Source organism: Lycium ferocissimum, chromosome 5 (assembly GCF_029784015.1).
Source record: "Lycium ferocissimum isolate CSIRO_LF1 chromosome 5, AGI_CSIRO_Lferr_CH_V1, whole genome shotgun sequence".
Classification (NCBI taxonomy): Eukaryota; Viridiplantae; Streptophyta; class Magnoliopsida; order Solanales; family Solanaceae; genus Lycium; species Lycium ferocissimum.
Genome location: NC_081346.1, coordinates 68,071,742 through 68,096,391, shown reverse-complemented (window position 1 = coordinate 68,096,391; position 24,650 = coordinate 68,071,742). Strand labels below are relative to the sequence as shown.

Below are 24,650 nucleotides of genomic sequence, written 5' to 3'. Positions count from 1 at the left end.
AAATTAATTGGCGAAACACAAACTGTTTCTCACCAAAATACTTTTTTAAAAAACACTTTTAAAAATAACCTAATTTTAGAAGCTTAACTAAACAAGCTATAAGACATCGAACTCTTAAAACCGCACTTCGTGCAACTTATTTCATTTTTATGTCCCGGTTTTTGTCGTATTGTCTTTTGATTTTGAGGCGGACTGAGTGGTAGTCACAAGCTCACCCGCTGGAAGACAAATGTGACCATGACATGTTTGAAAAAAATATAACTGTGTTTTTCCTTTCAGATATGTGAAAATTAAAACTGAACGCTTTATTTCACAGAAGTGCAGTAAAATCATTTGTGGCCTTTAGGCTTTGTGCCAGCAATATCAGGTACCAAGATACAGTCCAAGTGCACCTAAATATTAACATAACTAAGCAGCATAAATGAGTCAAAGAAACACAGAAAAAGAAACTTCTCAGCTTGCAGCTGTTCTAAGAACCAAAAGAGGTATCTGTCTAGTAAATATGCATCCAAAATGGCATTACTAGAGCCTTTACATACTTTGTACAAATATGCCACAGTTGTTTAAGCCTTCCCATTAGGTTCCTGAACATAAAATTAACAAGAGAGTTAGGCTAGAGTTCCACGACTTTGATTATGAAATGGCAACTGAATGAAAATAAAAGTTTTTTTTCGCTTTTAGCTTGAGTTAAGAATCAGACTTTCTTCAAAATCTTATTTATATGCATCACGACGATCCATATGCAGAGGACTAGTAAGAAATCTAGTGAGAGTTGTGTTTGTTTGACGCTCTCTTTGTTTTTATTAGACAAAAAAAATCTCCCCTTTAACCGAAAGCATAACCAGAGAACATGTATAAAAGATGTACCAAAGTTAATTAACTTTCTGGTTAACTATGATGGAGTTGTTCTGAAACAACTCTCCAAGATCCTTCCTCCCATCAACCAGCAAATATCGTAGACTCTTGGCTTGTGTAGTAAAGATCGTCTGATTCGAAGATGTAATAATGGTGAATACTCACATACCTTTACATTTCCACTAGACAATAGGAGCTTTGACCCTCATCTGATTTGCCGTCTCTTTCTTGATGGTTCAGATCTACTCACTGCCATAGGCATAAACATCCATTAGATTACATAAGCAACTGGCACAAAAAGCACTACAACAATAAAAATAACTATACTATACCTCAGTCCCAAACAAGTTAGGGTCGGCTATGAATCCCCGCGCCTTTATTTAAGCTCATTTCATAGTATGTGTCATACTAAATAATACGTAGTGAAAGTAAGTTAAATATATAATAAATAATAATAATGACAGTAATAAAATTAATAATAATAAAAGTTCTCTAACAAGAATAAAACCTATCTTCAACAGTAGATATCACCTATATGGATCTATTTCTTCCATTCTGCCCCATCTTTAGCTAAATCTACATTGATACCAAGGACACAGAAAGTATTACCACTGAGAAAATAGTAAGGGAAGATCCATTTTAAATGTAAATAATAGGTTTGGAAGCTAGAATAGAATTTCTTCACTCCTCACTCAAGCAAAAATTCTTGAAATGAAACTTCTCGTATTAAGCAAAATCAAGAGATCATATAGAACCTCTAGATAGATTATCCAGATCCGGGTCGCCTTGTTTAACTCCTGTAACCTGGTGATCCTGAAACATATTTGAGGGTAGTTATAAGAAGATGGACCAACTTTGAGATGCATATCTCCTTAATAAGAGTAAATGAGAATACGCCTAACAGGATATCCTAACCATTCAAAAAGTTAATCAACTGGAAATTACAGCAAAATCTCATGAGAAAAACTAGCTCAAATGAAGCAAAACCTTAAAAGGTAAGCTGCCATGAACTGTTCTGTGAAAAGCTGTTACATGATATTTTAGAGTAAAATTTTCTCTTTATTAGAGAAATTGCTTGTTTAAAACAGGAATAACTTAGCTAATATAACGGAGTTCAAGTCCCGATAAGTTTAGTCCAGGTATAACTACATTGTAGATAGCAGCTATGAAGAAGCAATTTCAGGTAATTCCTCCATAAACCTGAGGTTAGCAAATTTCAGAGCCTAAAAGATGATAAATCTGCTTCAAATTAGGCATAGAATCTAATTGCTAGGCATGGAAATTGCATTAGACATGAGATGCCTGTGGCAAAGAGAAAATATAGCACTAGTAAAGTGCATAAGATCAGAAGATATCCCAAGATTCATGGCCGAGTTATAAAGGTATATGCAAAATTTAATGACAAACCGCATCATAAATTGCCATTTGATTGCGCCAAAAAGCCATTCGAGGAAGTAGCGCTCTCCCTACAGAAATCCAAATGCATGAAAATTTTACCTTTGTATATATATACACATAAGCATGAACGAACAAAATTTTCTGAGAACCCAAGAAAATGAGAGGCAGAGCAATGCACCTGATCGAGATCTGCTAAAACTCAAAGGTTCAGTAGAGATAGGTGGAACTGCCTCTTTCCCTTGCTGAGGACTTCCCTGAGTAAGCAAAGGAAAAATAAACAACTTAAAAATAGTCGACATACAACCAAATTTATTTTTGGGGGACGGAATTTGATTTTAACAATGATGTTCAAAAAGTACAAAAGCACACATTAAGAATTGAAAGTAGCTACACAGGTTAAGACGTAAAGGAAGACTTTTGAAACTTGTGGTCTAATATAAGCTATAAATATTTGTGTGGCTGTAAATCATCTCATTAGAGTAAAATGGGTACTTCAAAGTTAAATTGTTACTAAATACAGAAAGGTGTAATTGTTTTTGGGACTAACTAAAAAGTAAAGAGTGTCGCATAAATTGGGACGGAGGGAGTAATTATTTTAGAACCTCATAATGTAAAATTAAGATAACTTTGCTATGAAAGCCTACTGACATATGTCAATTTTCTCTTTGCGTTTTTTGCGGATGCACTTCCACTTTTCAACTGAGTTGTTCTACTATCATCTGCACTTTGCTCCTTTGCAATGCCTGTAGAAGTGTTTTTATAATTAAGCTTGTTGGATGACCTTGTCTTTTGTACAATAACTTCACTTGCAACTTCTCCATCATTCTGATTGTCCCTCTTCAAATTGTCTTCCACTTCATAGTCCATTTTCCCATTATGATGATTATCCGCAGTTTGCTCCTTTGCAATGCCTGTAGAAGTGTTTGTATAAAGCTTGTTGGATGACCTTGTCTTTCGTACAATAACTTCACTTGCAACTTCTCCATCATTCTGATTGTCCCTCTTCAAATTGTCTTCTACTTCATAGTCTTTTCTCCCATTATGATAATCATCTGCAGTTTGCTCCTTTGCAATGCCAGTAGAAGTGTTTGTATAATTAAGCTTGTTGGATGACCTTGTCTTTCGTACAATAACTTCACTTGCAACTTCTCCATCATTCTGATTGTCCCTCTTCAAATTGTCTTCTAATTCACAGTCTTTTTTCCCATTATGATGATTATCCGCAGTTTGCTCCTTTGCAATGCCTGTAGAAGTGTTTGTATAAAGCTTGTTGGATGACCTTGTCTTTCGTACAATTACTTCACTTGCAACTTCTCCATCATTCTGATTGTCTGTCTTCAAATTGTCTTCTATTTCAAAGTCTTTTTCCCCGTTATGATCCTGTATTTTTTCATCGGTAGCCTCTAAGTGATCCTGTATTTTTTCATCAGTAGCCTCTAAATGATCCTTTTGATCTATCTTCTTTAGATATTTAACCTCTGCAGGTTGCAGAAAATGTATAAGCAAACTACGACAAAAAATAAGCAACCTTCAGACATCGAAATAGGTTCAGAGAGTGAACTTACTTCCTGAGTAAACAGATGGTTCTTCAAAACCAAGGGCATCACTTGCAGCAGCTTTACCTTTAGATTTTCTTCTTAAGAATTTCTCGATAAATGCCTCCCATTGAGGAGGAAAACCTAAAAGAAACTGTTCGACCACCTGTAAAGAAAGAGCAACTGTCAAGAATTCAAAGGATCACCAAATGCCTATTATAATTACACCCTCCGTTCCAATTTATGTAAAGGTGTTTGACTGGGCACATAGTTTAAGAATGAAACGAAGACTTTTGAAACTTGTGGTCTAAAATAAGCCATTAATATTTGTGTGGCTATAAATCATCTCATTAAGGGTAAAAAGGGTATTTTAAAGTCAAATTATTACTTAAATACATAAAGGTGTCATTCTTTTTGCGACTGACTGAAAAGGAAAGAGTGTCACATAAATTGAGACGGAGGGAGTATCTTTTGTATAGGTAGCACCGATTATAATTATCTGAAGTCCTTATGGGTGACATAATTACTGAATGTCTTAGGTCAACATATGATGCATGCAAAAACTTCATCAGACCAAGAAATCCCTGAATTCTATCCCTAAGTGTAAAAATTGTACCGAGTACTTAAAAGTATTTCTTTTTTTTTCCAGCTTTTTTTCAGAAGAAGAGATGATTAAGGGAAATTAAATTACTCTCACTTTCTTATATTGAAAAATTGTCTATGTTGGGACTCCTAGAATCTTTTTTCTTTTTTTTGATTGTTAAAGGTAGTGTATTGATTTCAGCAATCAGTAAATGCTGGGACGTATTTACAACAGGAGGCTGCATTACGTATTCTCTCAACGTCATTGGCAATAGCCATGTTACACCAAGAAAATAAACAAGACATACATCTGTATTTAATGCTAATTATTGAGACATACGAATGATTGGGATTTGGGACTCCTAGAATCATTGAGACAGGTTTACGACTGACGATGAGGATTCATCTATCATTCACAATTTTTGGGAATTTCTGTACAGTAAACAGATTTTTTTTTTTTTCCAAATAATGTTGTTTGATTTCTGATAAATCAACCGTATAGACACCCTAAAAAAGTTGATCTTACCTTTACAACAACTACAAATATTCATAGTGCAACAAAGAACAAACTACCTATTTAAGCTTTGCTACTTCTCTAAACAAGTCTAAGGTACTCTTTTCAACTTCAAGAAAACCAGAACTCACACCAATTTATGTGGAAAAATATTTTTGGTAGGATGCACCTGCTCCCTTCCAAATTTTTTATTTACTATCTAACCCATAAAGGTCTTCTGATAAATCATAATTTAAAAGAATGTTGTATAGTAGAGGAGGTTAGCATTGAGAAACCTTGTTATATATGTTAGAACAGTAAATGTTATAGGCATACTGAATTAGCTACTCAAAAGGCTAGCTTTTGCTAGTTCTCACTCCATAGGTTATTAGCAATTAAACAAATTGTTCCATGTTATTTCTAAAAGGGGTTTGGGTTCGACATGACCCTTCGAGAGTAGAGTTAGATTAAAACAGTTTTCAAGTGAACTGAAGTTGTTCTTGGCAAATAGCTTGTCTTTCTCTCTATCTTCCTTATAGATTCTAATCCTATCTTTGCAATTGCTTCTATGTTTTATTATCATTTTGCAGTACTAGCATAAAGCCCTAAACAAATAGAACTTTTTTCTACTAGTTTTATTTTAGTCCTTTCCTTTTTAAAGTCAAGACAAACCACAGATTCTTACAGATATTAGCGAGAGTCTCCATCTTTGTGACGGTAGTCCAATCAAACAATACCACTCCTTCAAACACAAAACTAAATAGGGAAAGTTACACATTTGACCGCTTGCCAAATATAATTACAATCGCTAGCCATATATACATATAACATACATATTTTATACACTAATTATGTATAAAATATGTATAATTTATGTATATATGCATTATATACAAAAAAAAAAAAATATTTGTTGCTATTATTTTGGTGGGCAGTTATACAGTGTAAAAATCCCAACAAAACAATCTATTTTGTAGCAAAAAGAGGAGGATTACATCAAATTCTCAATTTGTTTTATCCTCTATTCTATTCATAGATGCTGCAATCAACAAATAGATTTCATGGGCAAACACATATGGCAAGTCCCTCGTGACATACCTCAGATGAAAAACCATTTTCCTCCGAGCGACTTTTGTTTATGAAGCCTTTGAGAATAACACATATCCCATCGATGGTCTCAAGATTACAAACATCATTAGTCTTGAGAATTGGTGCAGAGGAGAATACTCGCAGCGCTTGACCTCTACAGATACATAGTAGAGCAATTAAAAGAAAAAGAGTTCAAAACGCCACTTACTAAATCAGATGTAACAGAAAACTAAAGAAAAACTATTTCTTTGTCGGGCCTTATTATTAATACGAGGTCTTAAATTTGAGAAAACTATGGCTTCCGCAAATCAAAAAAAGCCACGTCCTGCATTCTCAAATTACAAATTAATCAGGTTGAACTTCATTTCTAGTTTTGATGTGACATTTTTCAACAAATAATCCTATGTGCAGGAATTTCGGTCAGTACTTTAACCACATTGATGATCAATTCCAAAATGATAATCTTCTCAACCCTTCATTTTCTAGTCTTGACACTAGTCAATCTGGTAAAAATTATTCACAGAAGGTAGTATAGTTCACTAAATGCGCACCCCTCAAAACCCCAAATTCAAGAATCCATTCCTACCAGGTCCAATATGACCAAGAAAATCGTATGACCCACATAACAACATACCCAGTGTAATCCCACATAGTGAATCCTAAATCCCAAATGTCTAAAGGTGTGTTTGGTATGGAGGAACATATTTTTGAGAAAATGTTTTTCAGTTTTCCCATGTTTGTTTGGTCAAAATTATCGGAAAACATTTTCTAGGAAAACAAATTCCTTAAAAATGAGGAAAATGGATTCCCTAGCGGAAGTAATGAACCCATCCTCCAACACACCCAACCCCCGATAGACCCACCTCCAGCACCTTCACACTCCTACCCCGTACCCCACCTCTATAATGTTTTCCTAAATATTATATAAATATTTTCTTAGATAATATTTTGTGCTTACTTTTACCTCCCAAGGTGGGGTAAGTTCTGCGTACACACTATCCTCCTCAGACCCCACTTGTCGATTACACTGGGTATGTCATTGTTGTTGTATTTTCTGCTTACTTACCAAATACCAGAAACAAGTAAGAAAATCACTTATTTCCCGGGAAAACATTTTTTTGTAGAAACCATTTTCCTTCATACCAAACACACCCTAAACGAATTATAAATTGAGGAGAACTTTGTAAGGAAAAAAAGTGGAATCTTGAAAAGGAAAAAAAAAAAAAAAAAAGGAAGACAAAGTTTACTGTCAAGAAGTGAGCCCAGCAACGGCAAGGGTCCTTCCTTGAGAATCTTTTTCAGCCCTAATAAGCCACCAATCTTTCAAACACACCTGATTGTTGGTCTGTTTAGAGAAGGTGCTATAGGACATGATTTTTTTCTTTTTTTTCAGAAAAGTATTTTCAAAAACATTGTTTGGTTAAACATTAAAAAGATTTTTTGCTTAGTTTCTGAAGATGATTTTTTTTTTCAAGTGAAATGCACGTCCAAACACAACTTCGACGCCCAAATACCATGTTTTCAACGTCAACTTCAAATACTCTTTTTTTTTTTCTAATATCACTCAATTCAAGTCCAAATACCTGCTAAATACAACCCCCACCCCCCAAACCCCAAATTGAAGAATCCATCCCTACCAGGTCCAAGAAAATTGCATGACCACATAATAAAACCTAAATCCCAAAACCCCAAATATCCAAAACAACTAAAACAAGCAACAAGACTTTGGAAGCAAGAAAAAAATTGAATCTTGAAAAGGAAAAAACAGGAAGACAAAGTTTACTCTCTAGAAGTGAGGCCAGCAACAGCAAGGGTTCTTCCTTGAGAATCTTTTTCAGCCCTAATAAGCCACCAATCTTTCAAACACACCTGTTTTTTTTTTTTTTTTTTTTTTTGTCAAAAAAGCAAAAAATCAAGATTTAGGAACCAAAAAAAGAATCAATTTTTATAGGGGTTGTGAGAAGGAAGAAGATATACTACTTACTGTTGGTTGAAAACAAGATTTTGTAGAGTAGTTGTTGCTTTTGGGTTCACAAGATTCATTTTTATTGACCCTTTGAGTTGAAGTTGAAGCCATTGCACTCTCCTTTTTCTTCTTGCGCGGGAATGTCATTGCTTAACTGCTTGTCTCCCTCCCACTTCCCCTTTTATGTTCCTTTTGTTATGTTAATTCCTCTTTTCTCTGTGAAAAATGTTCACAATTGCCCCTTTTAGTATTTGAAATGATCTAATTTTACCCTCCGTTATACTTTAGAGGGCAAAGGTGCAAATATACCCCTCAACGTTGTGATTTAGAACAAGTATACCTCTTGTTAAAAAAACTGGTGCATATATAATCTTCTTTGTTATAGAAATGGTACACATATACCCTTTTTAAAGGCCCGTGTCATTTTTAAGGGTTAAAAAACAAGCTGAATGATTTTTTCATCAGTGAAAAGGGTATATTTGCTCCCATTTGTGTAACGGCAGGAGTATACATGCAACACTTTTTAACGTGGGGTATATTTGCTTTAAATCACAAAGTTGAGGGGTATATCTACACATTTTCCCTACTTTAGATTCACTTGTATCCTTATGATTTTGTATTTGTTATTGCCATTAAAGAAGCTCCAATTAAAATGGATGAACTTCACATATCAAATTATTTGAAGGGAAAATGTTTAAATTGACCCTTTACCATCTGAAAATTTTAATTTTACCATCCTTTGCCTTGGATTTACTAATATCCTTACGGTTAGCAAATGATTTCGTAGTTGTCATAACTATTAGGCCCCGTTTGTCCATAAAAACCAAAAAAAATCACTTTTTTTGGAATTTTGGAGTTGGAGTTGGAGTTGTGTTTGGCCATAGTTTTTGAAATTGTAGTTTTTAGTGAAATGTAATTGTAAAAAAGTAAAAAAATTTGAAAAATAAGTTTTTAGAGTTTTTAGAATTCCGAAATAAAACTTCAAGTTGTATTCGGAATTTTTATAGCCAAACGCTGAAAAGTGAAAAAAGTGGGAAAAAAAATCCGGAATAAAGTGAATAATTCTTATGGCCAAACGCCTACTTAATGGCGCTCCAATTAAAATAGATGAGCTTCACGTGTCAAAATATTTTAACAAAAAATGTTCCAAATTACCCCTTTTATCTTTTGACTATAGTTTAACCTTCATTAATCATTATACTTCAGGTTGGAGACCGATTAAAGATGAGGGAAAAAATTAAACTTTTTTAAGAGTAAAGGATAAGATTAAAATCAAAGTATAACAATGGAAAGCTGTCCTCCGTTATGCTAAAAACATATGCAAATTAGTACTAATAGTAATGATGCAAACTTTCGGTACATGTGTTTGTTGAGATGGATGAGCTCCCTGATGTTTTTTGATCGAGTTTTCGTTCAATACTTATGAATTATGAATTGCAATATGTTTTAAAACCTCTCTTATTAAATTTATGCTTATCATAAGTTCCCGAGAGTAAAAAGGGACAGCATTCCACATATAAGCATGGTCTGAAAAAGGGTCGTACCCATGTGAGTTGCAATGTAAGAAGTCTATCCTGATTACAAGCATGAGTGGCCGATTCTATGGCTCGAAACAGAGACCAAAAGGTCACATGAAATGTGAAAACAACTTTACCGTTGTTCCAAACCTTCCTTCTACAATTCACACTGTTCCCAGGAGTATCTAAAATTGATAGGTTACTACAAGAAAAGAATGTAATGATAACAGGCCCTCAAACCTTTATTACAATTTCCACACAGGATACCCAAACAAAAGCATATCAGGTTCACTATTTCAGTTGATAATGGCACAAATATATCTGTGTGTTCAGGGAGAAGAGAAAAGGCCTTTTGTTCATTGTGACAATAAGCACTCACCATTCAAAACCAAAATCAATTTAGCTTCTGCATTAACACCTGGAAGAAAACAAGAAGAAAAAGGACATTTTATCCCCATGTCACAAACAGAGGCATGAATAGACCAAGTAGCTATTATAAGCCGAACATATTCTGCCGAAGAGCAATTATAATCGATATGAAATTATTGAAATTCACACATCTTTGAAACAGAGCAATTATAATCAATAGGAAGTTCATGTCCTCATTTCCCTACTAGCGTTATCCTTTTCCCAGTCGGGATTATTCATGTTGAACCCCAACCACCACCTCCTGGGGTCAGAATCTGAAGTATTTCTCCAGCCTGCACCTCGATTGTGTTTTTACCACCAACATACACCTTCCTTCTATCTTTTGTGATGAGGAAATTAGCACCCCGAGCCCCATCTTTTCCACCCATCAGACCCCTTGGCGCATGCACACGCCTTTCTGATAGGATACTTACAACAACTGGCCGCTTGAATTCTATCTCCCTGATAATGCCATCACCTCCTTTATGTTTTCCAACACCACCACTATTCTCTCTTATTCCAAACTTATGCAATATAACTGGGTATCTTTGCTCAAATATCTCCGGATCTGTCATGCGAGTGTTTGTCATATGGCACTGAACCGCACTCGTCCCATCCCAAGTAGGTCCCGCCCCACTTCCACCTCCAATTGTTTCATAGTAACCAAAAGTGTCATCCCCAAAGGTTAAATTATTCATGCAACCCTGTGAACAAGCACAAGCTTGGAATGCAGTAAGAACGACGTCCGTGACCCTCTGTGATGTAAGAACATTACCACCCACCACTGCAGATTTGTCACTCGGAGAGAGAAACGAACCCTGAGGTATAGAAATCTTTACAGGAGCCAAGCAACCTTGATTAAGAGGAATATCAACGTTCACCAAACAGCGTACACAGTAAATGACTGCAGCAGCTGTTACTGCTTCTGGGGCATTCCAATTACCATAAACTTCTGGACTCGTCCCGGAGAAATCAAAAAATGCTTCTCCCTTCCGAGAATCTATAGTAAGCTTTAAGTGTATCGAAGATCCATCATCCATGTAGTCTTCCTCTTCAATAGTCACTAAGTCTCCCTCTCCAGACCTTTTAACTCTCGCAGCAACAGATTTGAGCATTTCTCTCACGGCTTCTTCGGCATTAGCCTGCACATAGTTCATGTATGCCTGGACAGTTTCCAGACTGTATTGCTCAATAAGCTCGTTGATAAGTGTAATTCCTCTCTGATTTGCAGCTACTTGTGCATGAAGGTCGGATAAATTATCCTGAAGCCTGCGCGTTCCTGGAATGTTATGAGTTGATTCTTCAGAAAGGGGGTAACAAAGAAGTTTGGTGATTCCTTCTTCTTGAAAAAAACCTTTCTCAACAAGCTTGAATGTTTTTATTGCTGCTCCTTCCTCCCATATAAACTTTGAGAAAGGCGGCATACTTCCTGGAGTAATACCTCCAATTTCTGCATGATGCCCTCTACTTGCGACAAAGAATATTAATCTACCTTTGTTAAAAACAGGTGTAATAACAGTTATATCAGGCAGGTGGCTACCGCCAGCAGAAGGATGATTAGTGACTAAAACATCTCCCTCATTTAGATTATCGCCCCAGTGCTTCAGCTGCCATCGAACAGTGCTCGACATTGCCCCCAAGTGCACAGGAACGTGGGGTGCATTTGCCACAAGCCCACCATCAGGACCAAAAAGTGCACAAGAAAAGTCTAGCCGCTCTTTGATATTTGTTGATATAGAAGTCCTCTGTAAGGTGCGCCCCATCTGTTCAGCTATCCCCATAAACCGGTTGTTGAAAATTGAGAGTTGTACAACATCTGCAACTTTTTCATCTACCTTTGCCGTATTGGATGTCGACTCTATCTCTATTTTAATGTTGCCATATTTAGTAATAATAGCCTTGCAGTTAGGTTCAACAATGACAGTGCTATTGCCGTTCATGATAATTGCTGGGCCAGGAATAACATGCCCATATGCCAAATTTTCAAGTTTGAACAAAGGAGTGTCATTCCATCCGCTCTCAAAGTATACCTTGTAGTGACTTTCAATTTTAGGGGCACCAGGGGCAGAATCTAGGGCTCGAGGCTTCAGTATGTTGGTGACTCCAACACCGCGAACTCTAACATCACATATAATTATATTCCTGTTTTGAAGTTTAAATCCATATTCCCGTTGGAACAACTTGACAAATTCAGCAGCGTAATCACCTCCTGATCCATCATCATTGATCGGTCTTTTTACCATGATTGCTGTGTCTGTTCCCTCATACCTTAAGTTTAAGTATGTTTCGCTGGTGATACTTTCTTCTCCGAACCCTTGCTCCTGAAGCTTTGTCTTCACCTGCTTCAGCAAGATAGTTTCTCTGCGAGAGGCTTCAATCACGGTATCAGGGCCATAAATAGCTGAATATGGCTCTTGTGCCTCTTCTACCACATCAGCTAACCCCATACCATATGCACTTAAGATACCACACAACCTGTGAATGAGAACTTCCTTCATTCCAAGTGATCTAGCAATGGCACAAGCATGTTGAGGACCTGCACCTCCAAAGCAAGCAAGAGCATGGTTGCTTGTTTCATGGCCCTTCATTTCGGTCAACTGTCGTATTGGGCGACACATGGTTTCATTGGCAACATTAACAAAGCCTTGTGCAATCTCCTCAACCGTCATGTCCTTCGCAGATGAATCCTCGCTCTTTCTGTAGGAATTGATTTGCCTCGCTAGTTTTTCAAACTCTCCCCTGGTAGCATCAATGTCTAGTGGCTGGTCCTCATTTGGACCAAAAATGGAAGGGAAAAAATCAGGAATGACATATCCTAAAATAAGATTTGCATCTGTCACTGCTAGTTGCCCTCCTTTCCGGTAACAAACTGGTCCTGGATGTGCACCCACTGAATCTGGTCCCACCCGGAAAGAACCAAACTGAAATTTCAACTTTGATCCACCACCAGCAGCGACCGTGTTTACATCGAGCTGAGGTGCTTGAATTATTGCACCAGCAACCTGGGTTTCTATAACTTGTTCATAGCTACCAGCATATCGGCTAACATCAGTAGAAGTACCACCCATGTCAAAACCGATTAGGGCTTTGTCTGTTTCAATCCCAAAGAGTGTTTGAGAGTAACCAACTACACCACCAGCGGGACCAGACAAAATTGCTTTGTGGCCTGAAAATCTATGTTCTGGTGCAAGCCCTCCATCTGATTGCATAAACAAAACATTCAACTTCCCTAGTCCTTCATCAAATTTAGACATAAAACCTGACAAGTATTCTTTAATAACTGGAGTCAAATATGCATCTACACTTGCTGTAAATCCTCGAGGAACAGCTCGAACCATAGGAGTTAAAGCAGATGATATAGATACATGCCGAAAGCCCAAACTAAGAGCTAACTTTTCCAAAAGTATTTCATGCTCGGGGTAAGTATAAGAATGGAGCAAAACCACAGCCAAGCAACTAATACCCTTTTGCAGCAAAGCATTCAGCAAAGGTTTCAGAGCTTCCTCATCGAGTGGCTTTACGACCTTGACAAGCTCGCCTGAAACACCTTGAACAAGTGATGGAGAAGAGTCCAAACCTATTCCATCCTTATCAAGAACAAGCTCAACTCTCTCATCAACCTCTACAACCTCCTCATAAAGATTCGATGGTTTTGATACAGTGAGGTCAAATATATGTGGACGAGCCTGGTTACCGATCTGGAGCAAATCCCTGAAGCCTCGAGTGACACACAGTGCAATTCTCTCCCCTTTCCTCTCCAACAATGCATTTGTTGCCACGGTTGTACCCATCCTCACCCATTCGATCTTATCAGTAGGAAGCTTCGAACTACGGGGAATTTTATTTCCAGTAAATTCCTCCAAAATCCTCCTTATTCCTTCAACTGGAGCATCATCATAATTAGAAGGATCAACTGACAACAACTTCATGACTCGTCCTTCCGGTTTTCCAGGAATATCTGCATAGACATCAGTAAAAGTGCCCCCTCTGTCGATGCAAAATTTGAGTTTTGCTTCACTTTGACTCCCCATGCTAAACTACAGGTACTGCAAGAAATGACTTGATTATACAGAAGAAATTGCAATGACCTGGTCCTGTAAAAGAGAGTAAAAAAGGGCTTTGGTCACAAACATGACAAACTCAATTACCCAAAGAATAGTAGCAAAACAAACACACATCGCTGCGGGAAACTCCTTGCCGAGGGCCTGTGCACCCCCGGGATTAGTCGGGGCTCAAAGAGACTCGGACACCCGGTGCTTAATCAAAAAAAAAAACAAACACACATCGCTGCAGGCTATGCACCACAAGAAATTGCAAAAAAGAGGAGCATCAAACACTGTTCAGTAGGGAAACGATGTATGTATTCAAGTTCTTGAATGTTAATATCTTGCATCATCTTGCATCCAAGTATCAATAAAGCCAGATTTCTTAAAACTAATAGAAAAAGACACAAACTAACGCTACCAGCTGTTGAGCTAACATAAAGAATTGTTACATAAATCTTTTCTGAAGTTCGCATGTTGTTAAGAGAAAGATCCCTGCTTTCTTGTCTTGGCTTTTTGCGTCAAAGTGCAGGGATACAGCAAACAAAAAAAAAAAAAATAGCAAAGGGAAATTAAAATTATAATAATTGAGTTTAAAGGCATTACTTTAAGGGAAGAAAGCCCATTTACAGCGGGAGAGCTTTAACTTCTTCCTAACTCCTTCTTGAACCAGAAACAAAGAACTATAATGCATCGCAGTTTTTACTCTATCAACAGACATTTATTTAGTTGCTACATCCCCACTTTCGTAATCCTGTGGCCACCAAACACGATTTACTTGAAAGAAAAGTTCCATGCTAATATACTTGCCTTAAATCTTACAGCTTAGGGCTCAAAATTTCACAGATTAAGGCTCGAAGCACAATTTTCCTTCCATCGAACTTCAATTCTTCGAGCATTGGATCTTTCGACGATTCATTAATGGAATCTACACATCTACGCCGATTAGGGTTCCTTGCTTCTAAATTAGCTGTTTGGTTTCTAGGGACTTTAGGTAGAATGCCCTTGGGAGAAAGACTGTGAACAATTCCTATCTGCATTAGTTTAATTGAGTCTTTTCTGTTATATATTGGACCAAAGCTATTCATTTTCACAAACATACAGGATCTTTTTATGTTCAGCTCTATATATAAAGGATCAAAATATTTCTATGTTCATACTGATTTTGACTATCCTGGCTTTTTCCAAAAAAAAAAAAAAAAAAAAAAAAAGGAGGGAAAAGAGCATCAAACAATAAGCAAGGGCAATTTTATGTGGTAATTTTGGGTCACGTGAAAACATGGTCTCTGCGTAAAACTAGGTATTTTATGTATATATTTTTTAAAATTGGTATAATATTAACTGCTGGAACTCATGCTACAAGAAGGCTAAACGATGCACTTGGTTGAAGGTTGAGTTATTTAGCTAGAGGACTAGGGATCAATTCCCACTAAATACAGTTTTTCCTTCTTTTTTTTAGTAGTGAACCCATGTTCTGGAAATCCTAGATTCGCCTATGATACTAAGGATAAGATGATGTATTTAAGTGCTTGAGTATTGATATTCTAGCTTCTGAGAATGAACAAAGCAAGCAACCCCAAAACAAGAAAGTGCTCACAAAAAGAAAAAGATTATGACTTTGTTTTATGAAAAGAATCAAACTCTATATTGATATACTTCCTTCCTAGAATCAAAAAAAAAAAAAAACAAGCAACCCAAAAATAAAAGAACATCAATCACTATAGCTGAAGGGAAAAGATATACAGAGACTCAAGTGCTTGAGTTTTGAATCAAAAAAAGCAAGCAACCCAATAACAAGACTGAACAAACAAAAATAAAATATGGGTCTGAAATACTTAGCTTTAATTTCATTTCAAGATTTATACAACCCAACAATAATTCGCAAATCTGAATCATCAGATGTGAAATGAGATAATTATAATTGATAAGCAAAAGGGTACCTCTTAAAAGCTACTTTAATTCTTCAACCTACAAATCCAAAAAACGATGACTAGGAAAAGAGATGATAATACTCAATCACTAGACGGAAAATTGAGTGACAAACGGTGTATATAATTAGTGGATTAGTGATGATGAGGAAAAGGCATATAATCAGTCGAGCTGGTCTACGAATCTATTCTAATTATCAACAATTCCGCGAATTTTAGGTGGCTTTGCGGAGATAATCACAAAAATATAGTAGTATAATCTTGATTAATTAATTAAATACTCAATATTTGAGCAGTTTTGTGCTTTTTTTCGCTTTTCGAGAGTGTCAAATAAAGTAAAAAAATATGTGAAAATATAGCAGTCAAATAACAATTGATTTAACTCTCGAAAAGCGAAAAATAAAAAGTGTTAAATAAATTAAGACGGAGGGAGTAATTGATTTTATGTGAGAAATTTGAGGGGAACAGTGAAAAAACAAAAGTGGGAATTTATACTTGGAGGCGTACTTTTTACTATTTATTATATTTTTTAATTTTCTAGAGTCCTGTAATTTTTTGAGGCGTAAGTTTTGCTTATTTTGATCAATTATTGGTGAGTAGTGCACCTCTTTGTACTGTAGTTTTTAGAATTTAATCAGACTTTCTTATAGTTTATCATTATTTTTTTTTCACAACAACGTAACTAATGTAATCTCACAGATGTTGTCAAAAAATATATATATATACAGTCGAGATCTAAAAACGCAGAGTGTACGCAGATCTTACTCTTGTCTCGTTGTTTTTGATTTTCATATTCGTCTAAAATTTTGTTATATTTAAAAGAAAAAGAATTGAACAAAAAAAAAAACGAACAAGTATAATAGTCATTATTGACCCTTTGTCTTAATGCAACAGGTCATGGAGGGTCTGGGTTTTCCTAAGAGATTTCTGGATTGGATCCTTGGTTGCGTCACTACGGTCAACTACTCTATTCTCATTAATGGAGAACCATCTCCACCCTTCGAGGCTGCCAAGGGACTGCGACAAGGAGACCCCATCTCTCCTTATCTCTTTGCTATTGCAATGGAATACCTCATAGGAGCTTGACTGAACTAAAAGAGGACAAATCTTTCACTTTTCACCTAAGACGTGCAAAACTAGGTATCACTCACCTATGTTTTGCGTACGATTTGCTCCTATTTGCTAAGGTCGATCTCGAAGCATTAAAAAATTGCAAGACAAGTTTATCAAAGTTCTCAAGGGCATCTGGGTTGCAACCCAACTTGGCTAAAAGCTCAGTGTACATAGGAGGTCTGGACTCAGTTGAATCTCAAAGGATCAGCCACTATCTAGGGTATGGGCTAGGAGAGTTACCTTTCAAATACCTGGGAGTACCCCTCACAACCAAGAAACTGAGCATCCTCCAATGGCAACCGCTAATCGAGAAGGTGGTAACAAGAATCTCATCACAGACGGACAAAAAAATTATCATATGCGGGACGGATCCAATTGGTGAAACCGGCTATTTTTGGTGTTCGGCCTTATTGGGCTCGATTATTTGTTTTACCTGCCAAAGTAATGAAGGATATCAATGCTTGTTGTCGAAGATTCATCTAGTCTGGAGTTAACACAATTACCAAAAGAGCCTTAGTGTCATGGGACAAGATGTGCCTTCCAAAGGCAGCTAGGGGGATGAACTTGATTAATTTGAAAGCATGGAACAAGGCCGCTATCACAAAAAAAAGCCGGGACTTGGCACATAAACAAGATAAGCTCGATAAAATGGGTTCATGTTTATTATCTCAAAGGGCAAAGATTGGAGGATATTAACATCCTCAACAAGCAAGTTGGATGGTGAGGAAGATATTAGGAACTAGAGAGTATTTACAAGCTGTCCATCAAACATCAGAGAGTATTTACAAGCTGTCCATCAAACATCAACCGCAACAAGAGGCTTGACCAAACACTGGTATCTTCAACTGGCTTGAGATCATCCCTAGTTCCACGAGAAACTCGCTTCGTCAAAACGCAGCTAGGCCTAAGACTAATTTCATCATGTGGCTGCAAATCCAAAACAGGCTCCTTACGTCAGACAGACTGAGAAAGTGGAAAATCCAAGTGGACCCGATCTGTCAATTATGTCACAATGCCAACGATACGAGAGATCATTTGTTTCATGAATGTCCATATACCCAACCGGTGTGGAAGAGACTTATGCAATGGTTACAAATCCAAAGGGCCGGTGGCAGACAACTTGGCTACTTCAATATCAAACTATGTTACAAATCACTAAAGGGAAAACTATGCAGCTCAATCGTTCGTAATGGTCTATCCAGAGTTTATAGCTGCTATTTGGTGGGAAAGAAACACGAGAATCTTTGAAAAACTAGAAAAGTAATGGGAGCAGGTAGCCAAAGAAATAGCGTGTATATGCAATGTTAGAGCTCCTCCAACAAGAAACATAGGCTGACACATTGCAGGTTCTGAAGTCTTATGATAAGTGTTCTAGTGCAAGTTACTACCTACTAGAGTCCTAGATAGTAGATGTTTGTAGTAGTTAGTTTCTGACAATAGAGTATTAACTGTTAGGGGTGAACCCTACGAGACTAAGCAAGCTGTGTTTAAGCTTGGCTGCTTTGTAATTATTCCTTTGGTATTAACACAAATATTAGTTACCAAAAAAAAAAAAAAAAAAAAATTAAAGGGAGAACGCTAGGATGAAAGCTTAATAGCATTGTACTAGTGCTACTACTACCAATGAATTACGAGTATCAAGAAAGGAAACAAAAAAAAAAAAAAAATTGATGCTTGTGATCAGCATAATAATATTCACTATTTTGATTTTTTATTAACAATTTATATCTCAACCCTCAAAATTTTATGTATAGAAAGAGTTCTTAATGAATTATATATTCAATTTTAAACAAAAGTTGTTCTTCAAGATCTTATTGATTTGTTGAAATGTCTGGAAAATGGTAGTATTGGTTTAGAGGAAAGTGATACTTTATAAGCTTGTATAAATCCTCAAAGTTTTATCTTTCATCATTTATATAGATATATTGATGTTGAATTATATCTTCTAAATTCAACTAGGATATCTAATCATCTATCACAAAATACACCACTAAGAGTAATTAATTGGAGGTTTCTAGATTACATCACTTTGTCTTGAAATATAAAGGGAAAAGTGTTCAAAACACACTCTAACTTTGGCCGAAATTGCTATAACACACTCCAATACGAATTTCCTCGACTAAATTGAGGGTATTATTGGTGACGTGGACTCAATAATACCCAATATTGAGGACTCACTTTTTTGTCCCGCCGCCCAATAATACCCTCAATAATACACAAAAAATAGTCCGGGGGGATATATGGAGTCATTTTTTACCAAAGGAGTGTGTTTTGAATACTTCTCCCAAATATAAATCATATGGTACTCTCTCGTGCAACAGTAAAAGATATATTCATTTTTTTGGGAAAATTTCTCACTTTATTTGAATTCAGCGCTTTGTCATGAAAATTTCAAATATAACTTGAAGTGTTATTTGGAATTTAGAAAATACCTCAAAATCTGTTTTCGCTTTTTCTTCATCTTACTCTTTGATTTTTTTTTCTTCCAAATTTTATCCTATATTTTTTTGGTTTTATAAAACGACACCATTTCAATTTGATCAAGTGTTTGTCACCGGTTTGGATATTGAGATCGGGTCGGACCTGATCATTTTAATTGAGTTTTTATTTATTAGATATATTAAAAAAAGAGTAAAAAGTATATTAATAATGACATTTGAATTAGGGAAGCATTTTTTTGTACTTAAAAAAACATATATAGGATCCAATCTGTGATATTATGTGATTATTCAACAACAACAACATACTCAGTGTCTCTAGATCCCACTTTGTGGGATTACACATGGTATGTTTGTTGTTGTTATAGAGCAAATTTGCTTGTATGTTTCAAATAAATTAATTAAGTTGGGCGATTTTTTCTAGTTTTTAGAAACGGAAAAGGGTCATATATACCCTTGTACTATCGAAAAAAGGCCATATATACCCTTCGTTATATTTTGGGTCTAAATATACTCTTGCCGTTATACTTGGGTTCAAATATACCCCTGTCATTATACTTTGGCACGAATATACCCTTAAAGTTAACGGAATGACACATGTCAAGCCTGGAACAAAAAGACTCATCCTTAATTAATTTAACCTGAAACCCCCCCCCCCTCCACGAACCAAATAATTTAAGGGAAAAGGACCTGATTTACCCCTCTACTATTGGAAATAGTCCGTATTTACCTCCTGTTATACTTTCGGCACAAATTTGCCCCTACCGTTACCTAAGTAGCAATATTTGCCCCCCGTTTGGATGGAAGTCCACTGTGGCAATTAAGCTTCCACGTGGCACGACATTTGGATGGTGCATGCCACCCACCACCTCTCTCCCCTTTCCATTTCTTTTCTTCTACCTCCAACCAAAGCCACCTCCGAGCTTCCCACCGCCGCCCTCAAATTCATTCGAAATAACCCTCTTATTTTCAAAACTTTCAGGCATTCAATACCCAAATGTTGTATTTTCACACAATGATGAAACCCCTTTTCTTAATCTTTCACATTATCGTAAAGATTTAGCCGAAAGATTAGCAATGATGTTAATGCTTACAAGAGTTAAGACATTCTTTTATGTTATTGAAAGATTTAAACTTTTTATCTAAAAGTATCTTCAGATTTGTCAAATGGGTTTTAAGAATTTAAATGGTTGTGAGGTTTTTGGGTTGGAGATAAACGGATGATCCGGGTAAAGTGATAGTAGTGGCGGTTATGGTGATTCCGGTGAGATGGTTAGTGAAAAAGAAGATATAATTGTTGGAGGAGATGGTGGTGGGGTATGGCTTCAATGGTGGTTGGAGGTGGCTTTGTTTGTTTGTAGAAGAAAGAAATGGAGAGGGGAGAGGGTGGTGAGGTGGCATGCCACCTCATCCAAATGTCAAGCCACGTGAAAGTTTAAGTGCCACGGTGGACTTCCATCCAAACGGGGGGCAAATATTGCTACTTAGGTAACAGTGAGGCAAAAATGGTACGAAAGATAACGAGGGTAAATGTGAACTATTTCCAATAGTAGAGGGGCAAATCAGGCCCTTTTCCCATAATTTAATCTGACCCCCAAAATTAAACAGTCCACAACCTCCTCTTTGTGTCACTGTTTGTGTAGGCTGTGTTTGGAGTTGTTGAATTGGTTGCATTAGAGATAATTCTTTTAAATTTTGAGGTTTCAATGATATCAAATTTTTTGTACTCATACTGACCAGAAAGCCGTTTGGTATAAGAATGACTTTCAGTTAACGTTTTTGGCAGAGCCAGCAACGTGGTAAGAATTCAAATATCTTAAGTAGTAGTTGTTGATTTTCTGTTTGTTGCCTTGAAAATGAAATATTTCCTTGATCGTAGGCAGATGGAAAGTTTCATCAGGGACAACACCTCCTTCTTAAGTTATGTCGGTGTTTAATTTTGAGGGGATTGGGTCGGATTAAATTATTTGGGTCGGGGTGGGTCGGGTTAAATTAATTGAGGATAAGTCTTTTTGTTCCAGGCTAACATGTGTCATTCCGTTAACTCTAACGGTATATTCGTGCCAAAGTATAATGACATATATATATTTGAATCCAAAAGTATAACGGGATGGATATATTTAGATCCAAAGTATAACTTAAAGTGTATATGACCCTTTCCCATAATGCAGGGGTATATATGACCCTTTTCCGTTTTAGAAATTGAAGATATGAATCTTATTTCACATTTTTTTTTTTTTTTGAAAAGTACACTCAAACAACCATATATTTTTTGAAAAAAGTATAATTGAACACACCTCCAAGTCTAAAAATTTTAAACGAAGCGGAAAATATTATGTTTCCATGTTCTAACCATTCAAACATGAAGTGGCTGTAGTTTAGTGGTGAGAATTCCACGTGGAGACCTGGACTCGAATCCCAGCAGCCACATCACCAACACTAATTTTTAAAAAATCCACACACCAAGGTTTCAAAACGACGTCGTATAACTACAACGACTAGATTAAATAGCTCCAAAATCCGATCTAAAAGTCTTCACTGTAAGGAAGAAAAATCGTAGATCTATTGCTTCGAATTCTACACCAGTTTTGCGTTTCGTATCACTGTAAGTTTAAATAATACTTTTTTATTGAGCTGATTTTTAGAGGCGACTTATTTTTTTATATTTCTTTAGATGATTTATTGTTATTTTTTTGCTATGAATGCTTGATCTATTGCTTGAGTGAATTAATTATGTCGATTTGGGTAATTCCATAAGGAATGGCATACATTTTAACTGAATGTGTAAGGGAAAAACGAGAATTGCTCCTTTTTTGTTCCTAGGTTTTACACAGGAAGCGAAATTTGTCTTAATATTAAATGAATTATGTAGATGAACTAGATTATGGATCAACGTTTCTGAAGATAAAGAAAAATATATACTCCGTCTGTCCCAATTTATGCGGCACAATTCAGATTTGGAGAGTCAAACCTGATAATTTTGGCCGTGTATTCGGAGAAAGAATCTTTTAAGTTTTTTTTTTTGAGATAAAATGTTCATATTTGGAAACTACGCAGCAGTGAGTACTATAAGTCACAATAAATGACATTTCAAAATATTTTGAAGAAAGGCATATGAGCTTTCTACAAGTCACAATAAATGACAATTCAAAATATTTAAAAGACGATGAAAAAATCGTGTCGTTTGAATAGCAAAATCCACATAAATTGGGACGGTGGGAGTATCCGACTATAACTTTCATTCCTATAGTGCTTAAGAAGCTCTGCAAACAATCATCGGAAGGCTTAAGGTTTTGTTTCATATGATGTAAAACAATGCAAAATGTTTACAAGGGAGGATAGTTTCTAAGTTATTTTCTGTTGTTTGCTTGACATGAAGTTTCGTGGCATATAATAGTTTTTTGTTGATAAGTAAAGGGGAACTAGGAGTAGTTTGGTGGCGTACAATGATGATGTAGAGTTGGAACTGGGGTATGTTCTCATCATACCAAACTGATACTTTGTTATGCGGAAAAGGTATTTGCATTTTGCTCGATATTTTAGCTCAACCTGGATCATACAGCTCGAATTGCTTGTATAGCTTTAGCATGAATCAAGTTTTTCTTAGTACGTGCAATCCCCTATGGGTCCAAGGGGATGGAGACAATCGGATCAAGACGGGATTTCAAATTTTTTTGATTCCAAAGGACAGGTTTCACAGTTCATGTGAGAAGATGATCCTAATTAACAGCTAAAATCAACTAGTGTTCAAGCAGGTTGCATCGGGTTCAAGCTTAAGAATTAGAAATCCATAGGATTAAACCCTCCATCCCTGAAGGCCCTGAAATTATCCCAAACCAATAATGTCTGGACTAAAGATATAAGAATGGAGACCCTGCAGGATAAAAGAATAGAGAGAAGAGGAAGAGGGATGAGGAGTATTAAGTAGTTGTTTTAGGATTTGATTGGAAAGAGACGAAGGTATGTGTAATGTGACAGTAACACTTAATGTAATTTGTTCATTAGCCTAAACTAAAGTGTTGTTAGACTTTACAGACAGCTTCATTAAAGGATGTTTTGGACTTCATTTAAGGGAAGGAAAGAAAAGAAAGGAGATGAGAAGAACTGCTAAAAAATTGTGCTTGGTGTTTTTATTTTGTTGTCCTTGTTTTTTTTATTCCGCATTTCTAATTTTGGCCTTTTCTTCTGCTGCCTTTAGCGTTTAGTAGTTTCTGTTGAACAGCTTGGCTGACTAATTATCTAGTTGAATAATTTGTCTTCTAGATTGATAGAAAATAGTCATTACTTGGAGTTTGTAGCTGCATACAACCTGTAAATATGAATTCTAAAGTTGGAGTGGTTAAGAATTTTGGATTGGTAAAGTTGGAGTGGTTAAGAATTTTGGATTGGTAAAGTGAAAATGGGTAATCAAGAAAGAAACTTAGCAATAGTCTCCATGATGTTTTAACTTTCAGTAAGAATGACGTACTAGAACAGATCCTTCTCTTTTTACCTATCCTTTTCTGGAGTGTTATTGTCCACATTTTAAGCGACAAATATGTCGTTGATTTGTCTGATATGTTTTTCTTTTGTGCATGAATGTTGCAGATGATTGACGACCAGGACCTCGGCTTCTTTGCCAACTTTCTTGGTATCTTTATCTTTGTGCTGGTCGTTGCTTACCATTATGTGATGGCAGATCCAAAATATGAAGGCAACTGAAAGTTGCTTATTCCAAATGAGCTTCGGCAACAATAGTTATGTTAGTTGCTTATTTCAAATTAGCTTCAGCAACAATAGTTATGTTCATTTGCCTTTGGCCGCTCTATATGATAGATATTGAGTTTTGATGTGGTGAAACATTTATTACTGGGCATTGAGTTGTATCTGACTGCTTCCGGTCCATAGATAACTTGGCTAAAACTATTGATCGGTACATTGCTGTCTCTGTGATTTGCACCTCTAAAGGACTAAACGTTAGTGGCACTAAAGATTTGGAACTTCCAACATTAATAAAGATCCATAGTTGCCTGCACTTTTTTCGACCAATAGCATGTGGCTTGTTAGTATTAAGATTAAAAAAATATTAAAGGCTAACGACATTTTGGTTGTTTAAAGTATGGTCTGTTTGAATATTCGCCTTGGGATTTTCTATGTTTTGATGTTATATTAACCATTTGATATATTGGGTAATTCATGATCTTGGATTGTTAGCTCTACATAATTTACTTATGCCATCAGTTTTACAGCCATAATCATCACTTTTAATGTTATAACTGCCATAATATAATTCATAGTTTAAATTG

The 24,650-nt window shown here is 36.2% G+C and overlaps 3 protein-coding genes across 3 annotated transcripts; 1 reads left to right on the top strand and 2 right to left on the bottom strand.

The window, feature by feature from the left end:
• Positions 1 to 319: 319 nt before the first annotated feature.
• LOC132057167 (kinetochore-associated protein KNL-2 homolog) lies at positions 320 to 8,060 on the bottom strand. Its single transcript, XM_059449632.1, has 10 exons — positions 7,937 to 8,060; positions 7,736 to 7,821; positions 5,962 to 6,106; positions 3,819 to 3,954; positions 2,902 to 3,731; positions 2,432 to 2,507; positions 2,263 to 2,321; positions 1,611 to 1,668; positions 1,025 to 1,104; positions 320 to 584 (listed from the first exon to the last, which is right to left on the bottom strand). Exons 1-9 carry the CDS (start codon positions 8,027 to 8,029, stop codon positions 1,061 to 1,063), a joined length of 1,527 nt encoding a protein of 508 aa, XP_059305615.1. The 5' UTR covers positions 8,030 to 8,060; the 3' UTR covers positions 320 to 584; positions 1,025 to 1,060.
• A 1,827-nt stretch (positions 8,061 to 9,887) lies between these two features.
• Positions 9,888 to 13,963, bottom strand: LOC132057166 (5-oxoprolinase 1). The gene has a single exon (XM_059449631.1). The coding sequence runs from the start codon at positions 13,872 to 13,874 to the stop codon at positions 10,080 to 10,082; it is 3,795 nt and encodes a 1,264-aa protein (XP_059305614.1). The 5' UTR covers positions 13,875 to 13,963; the 3' UTR covers positions 9,888 to 10,079.
• Positions 13,964 to 23,952: 9,989 nt separating this feature from the next.
• LOC132057164 (dolichyl-diphosphooligosaccharide--protein glycosyltransferase subunit 4A) lies at positions 23,953 to 24,379 on the top strand. Its single transcript, XM_059449630.1, has one exon. It carries the CDS (start codon positions 23,953 to 23,955, stop codon positions 24,064 to 24,066), a length of 114 nt encoding a protein of 37 aa, XP_059305613.1. The 3' UTR covers positions 24,067 to 24,379.
• Positions 24,380 to 24,650: the final 271 nt, after the last annotated feature.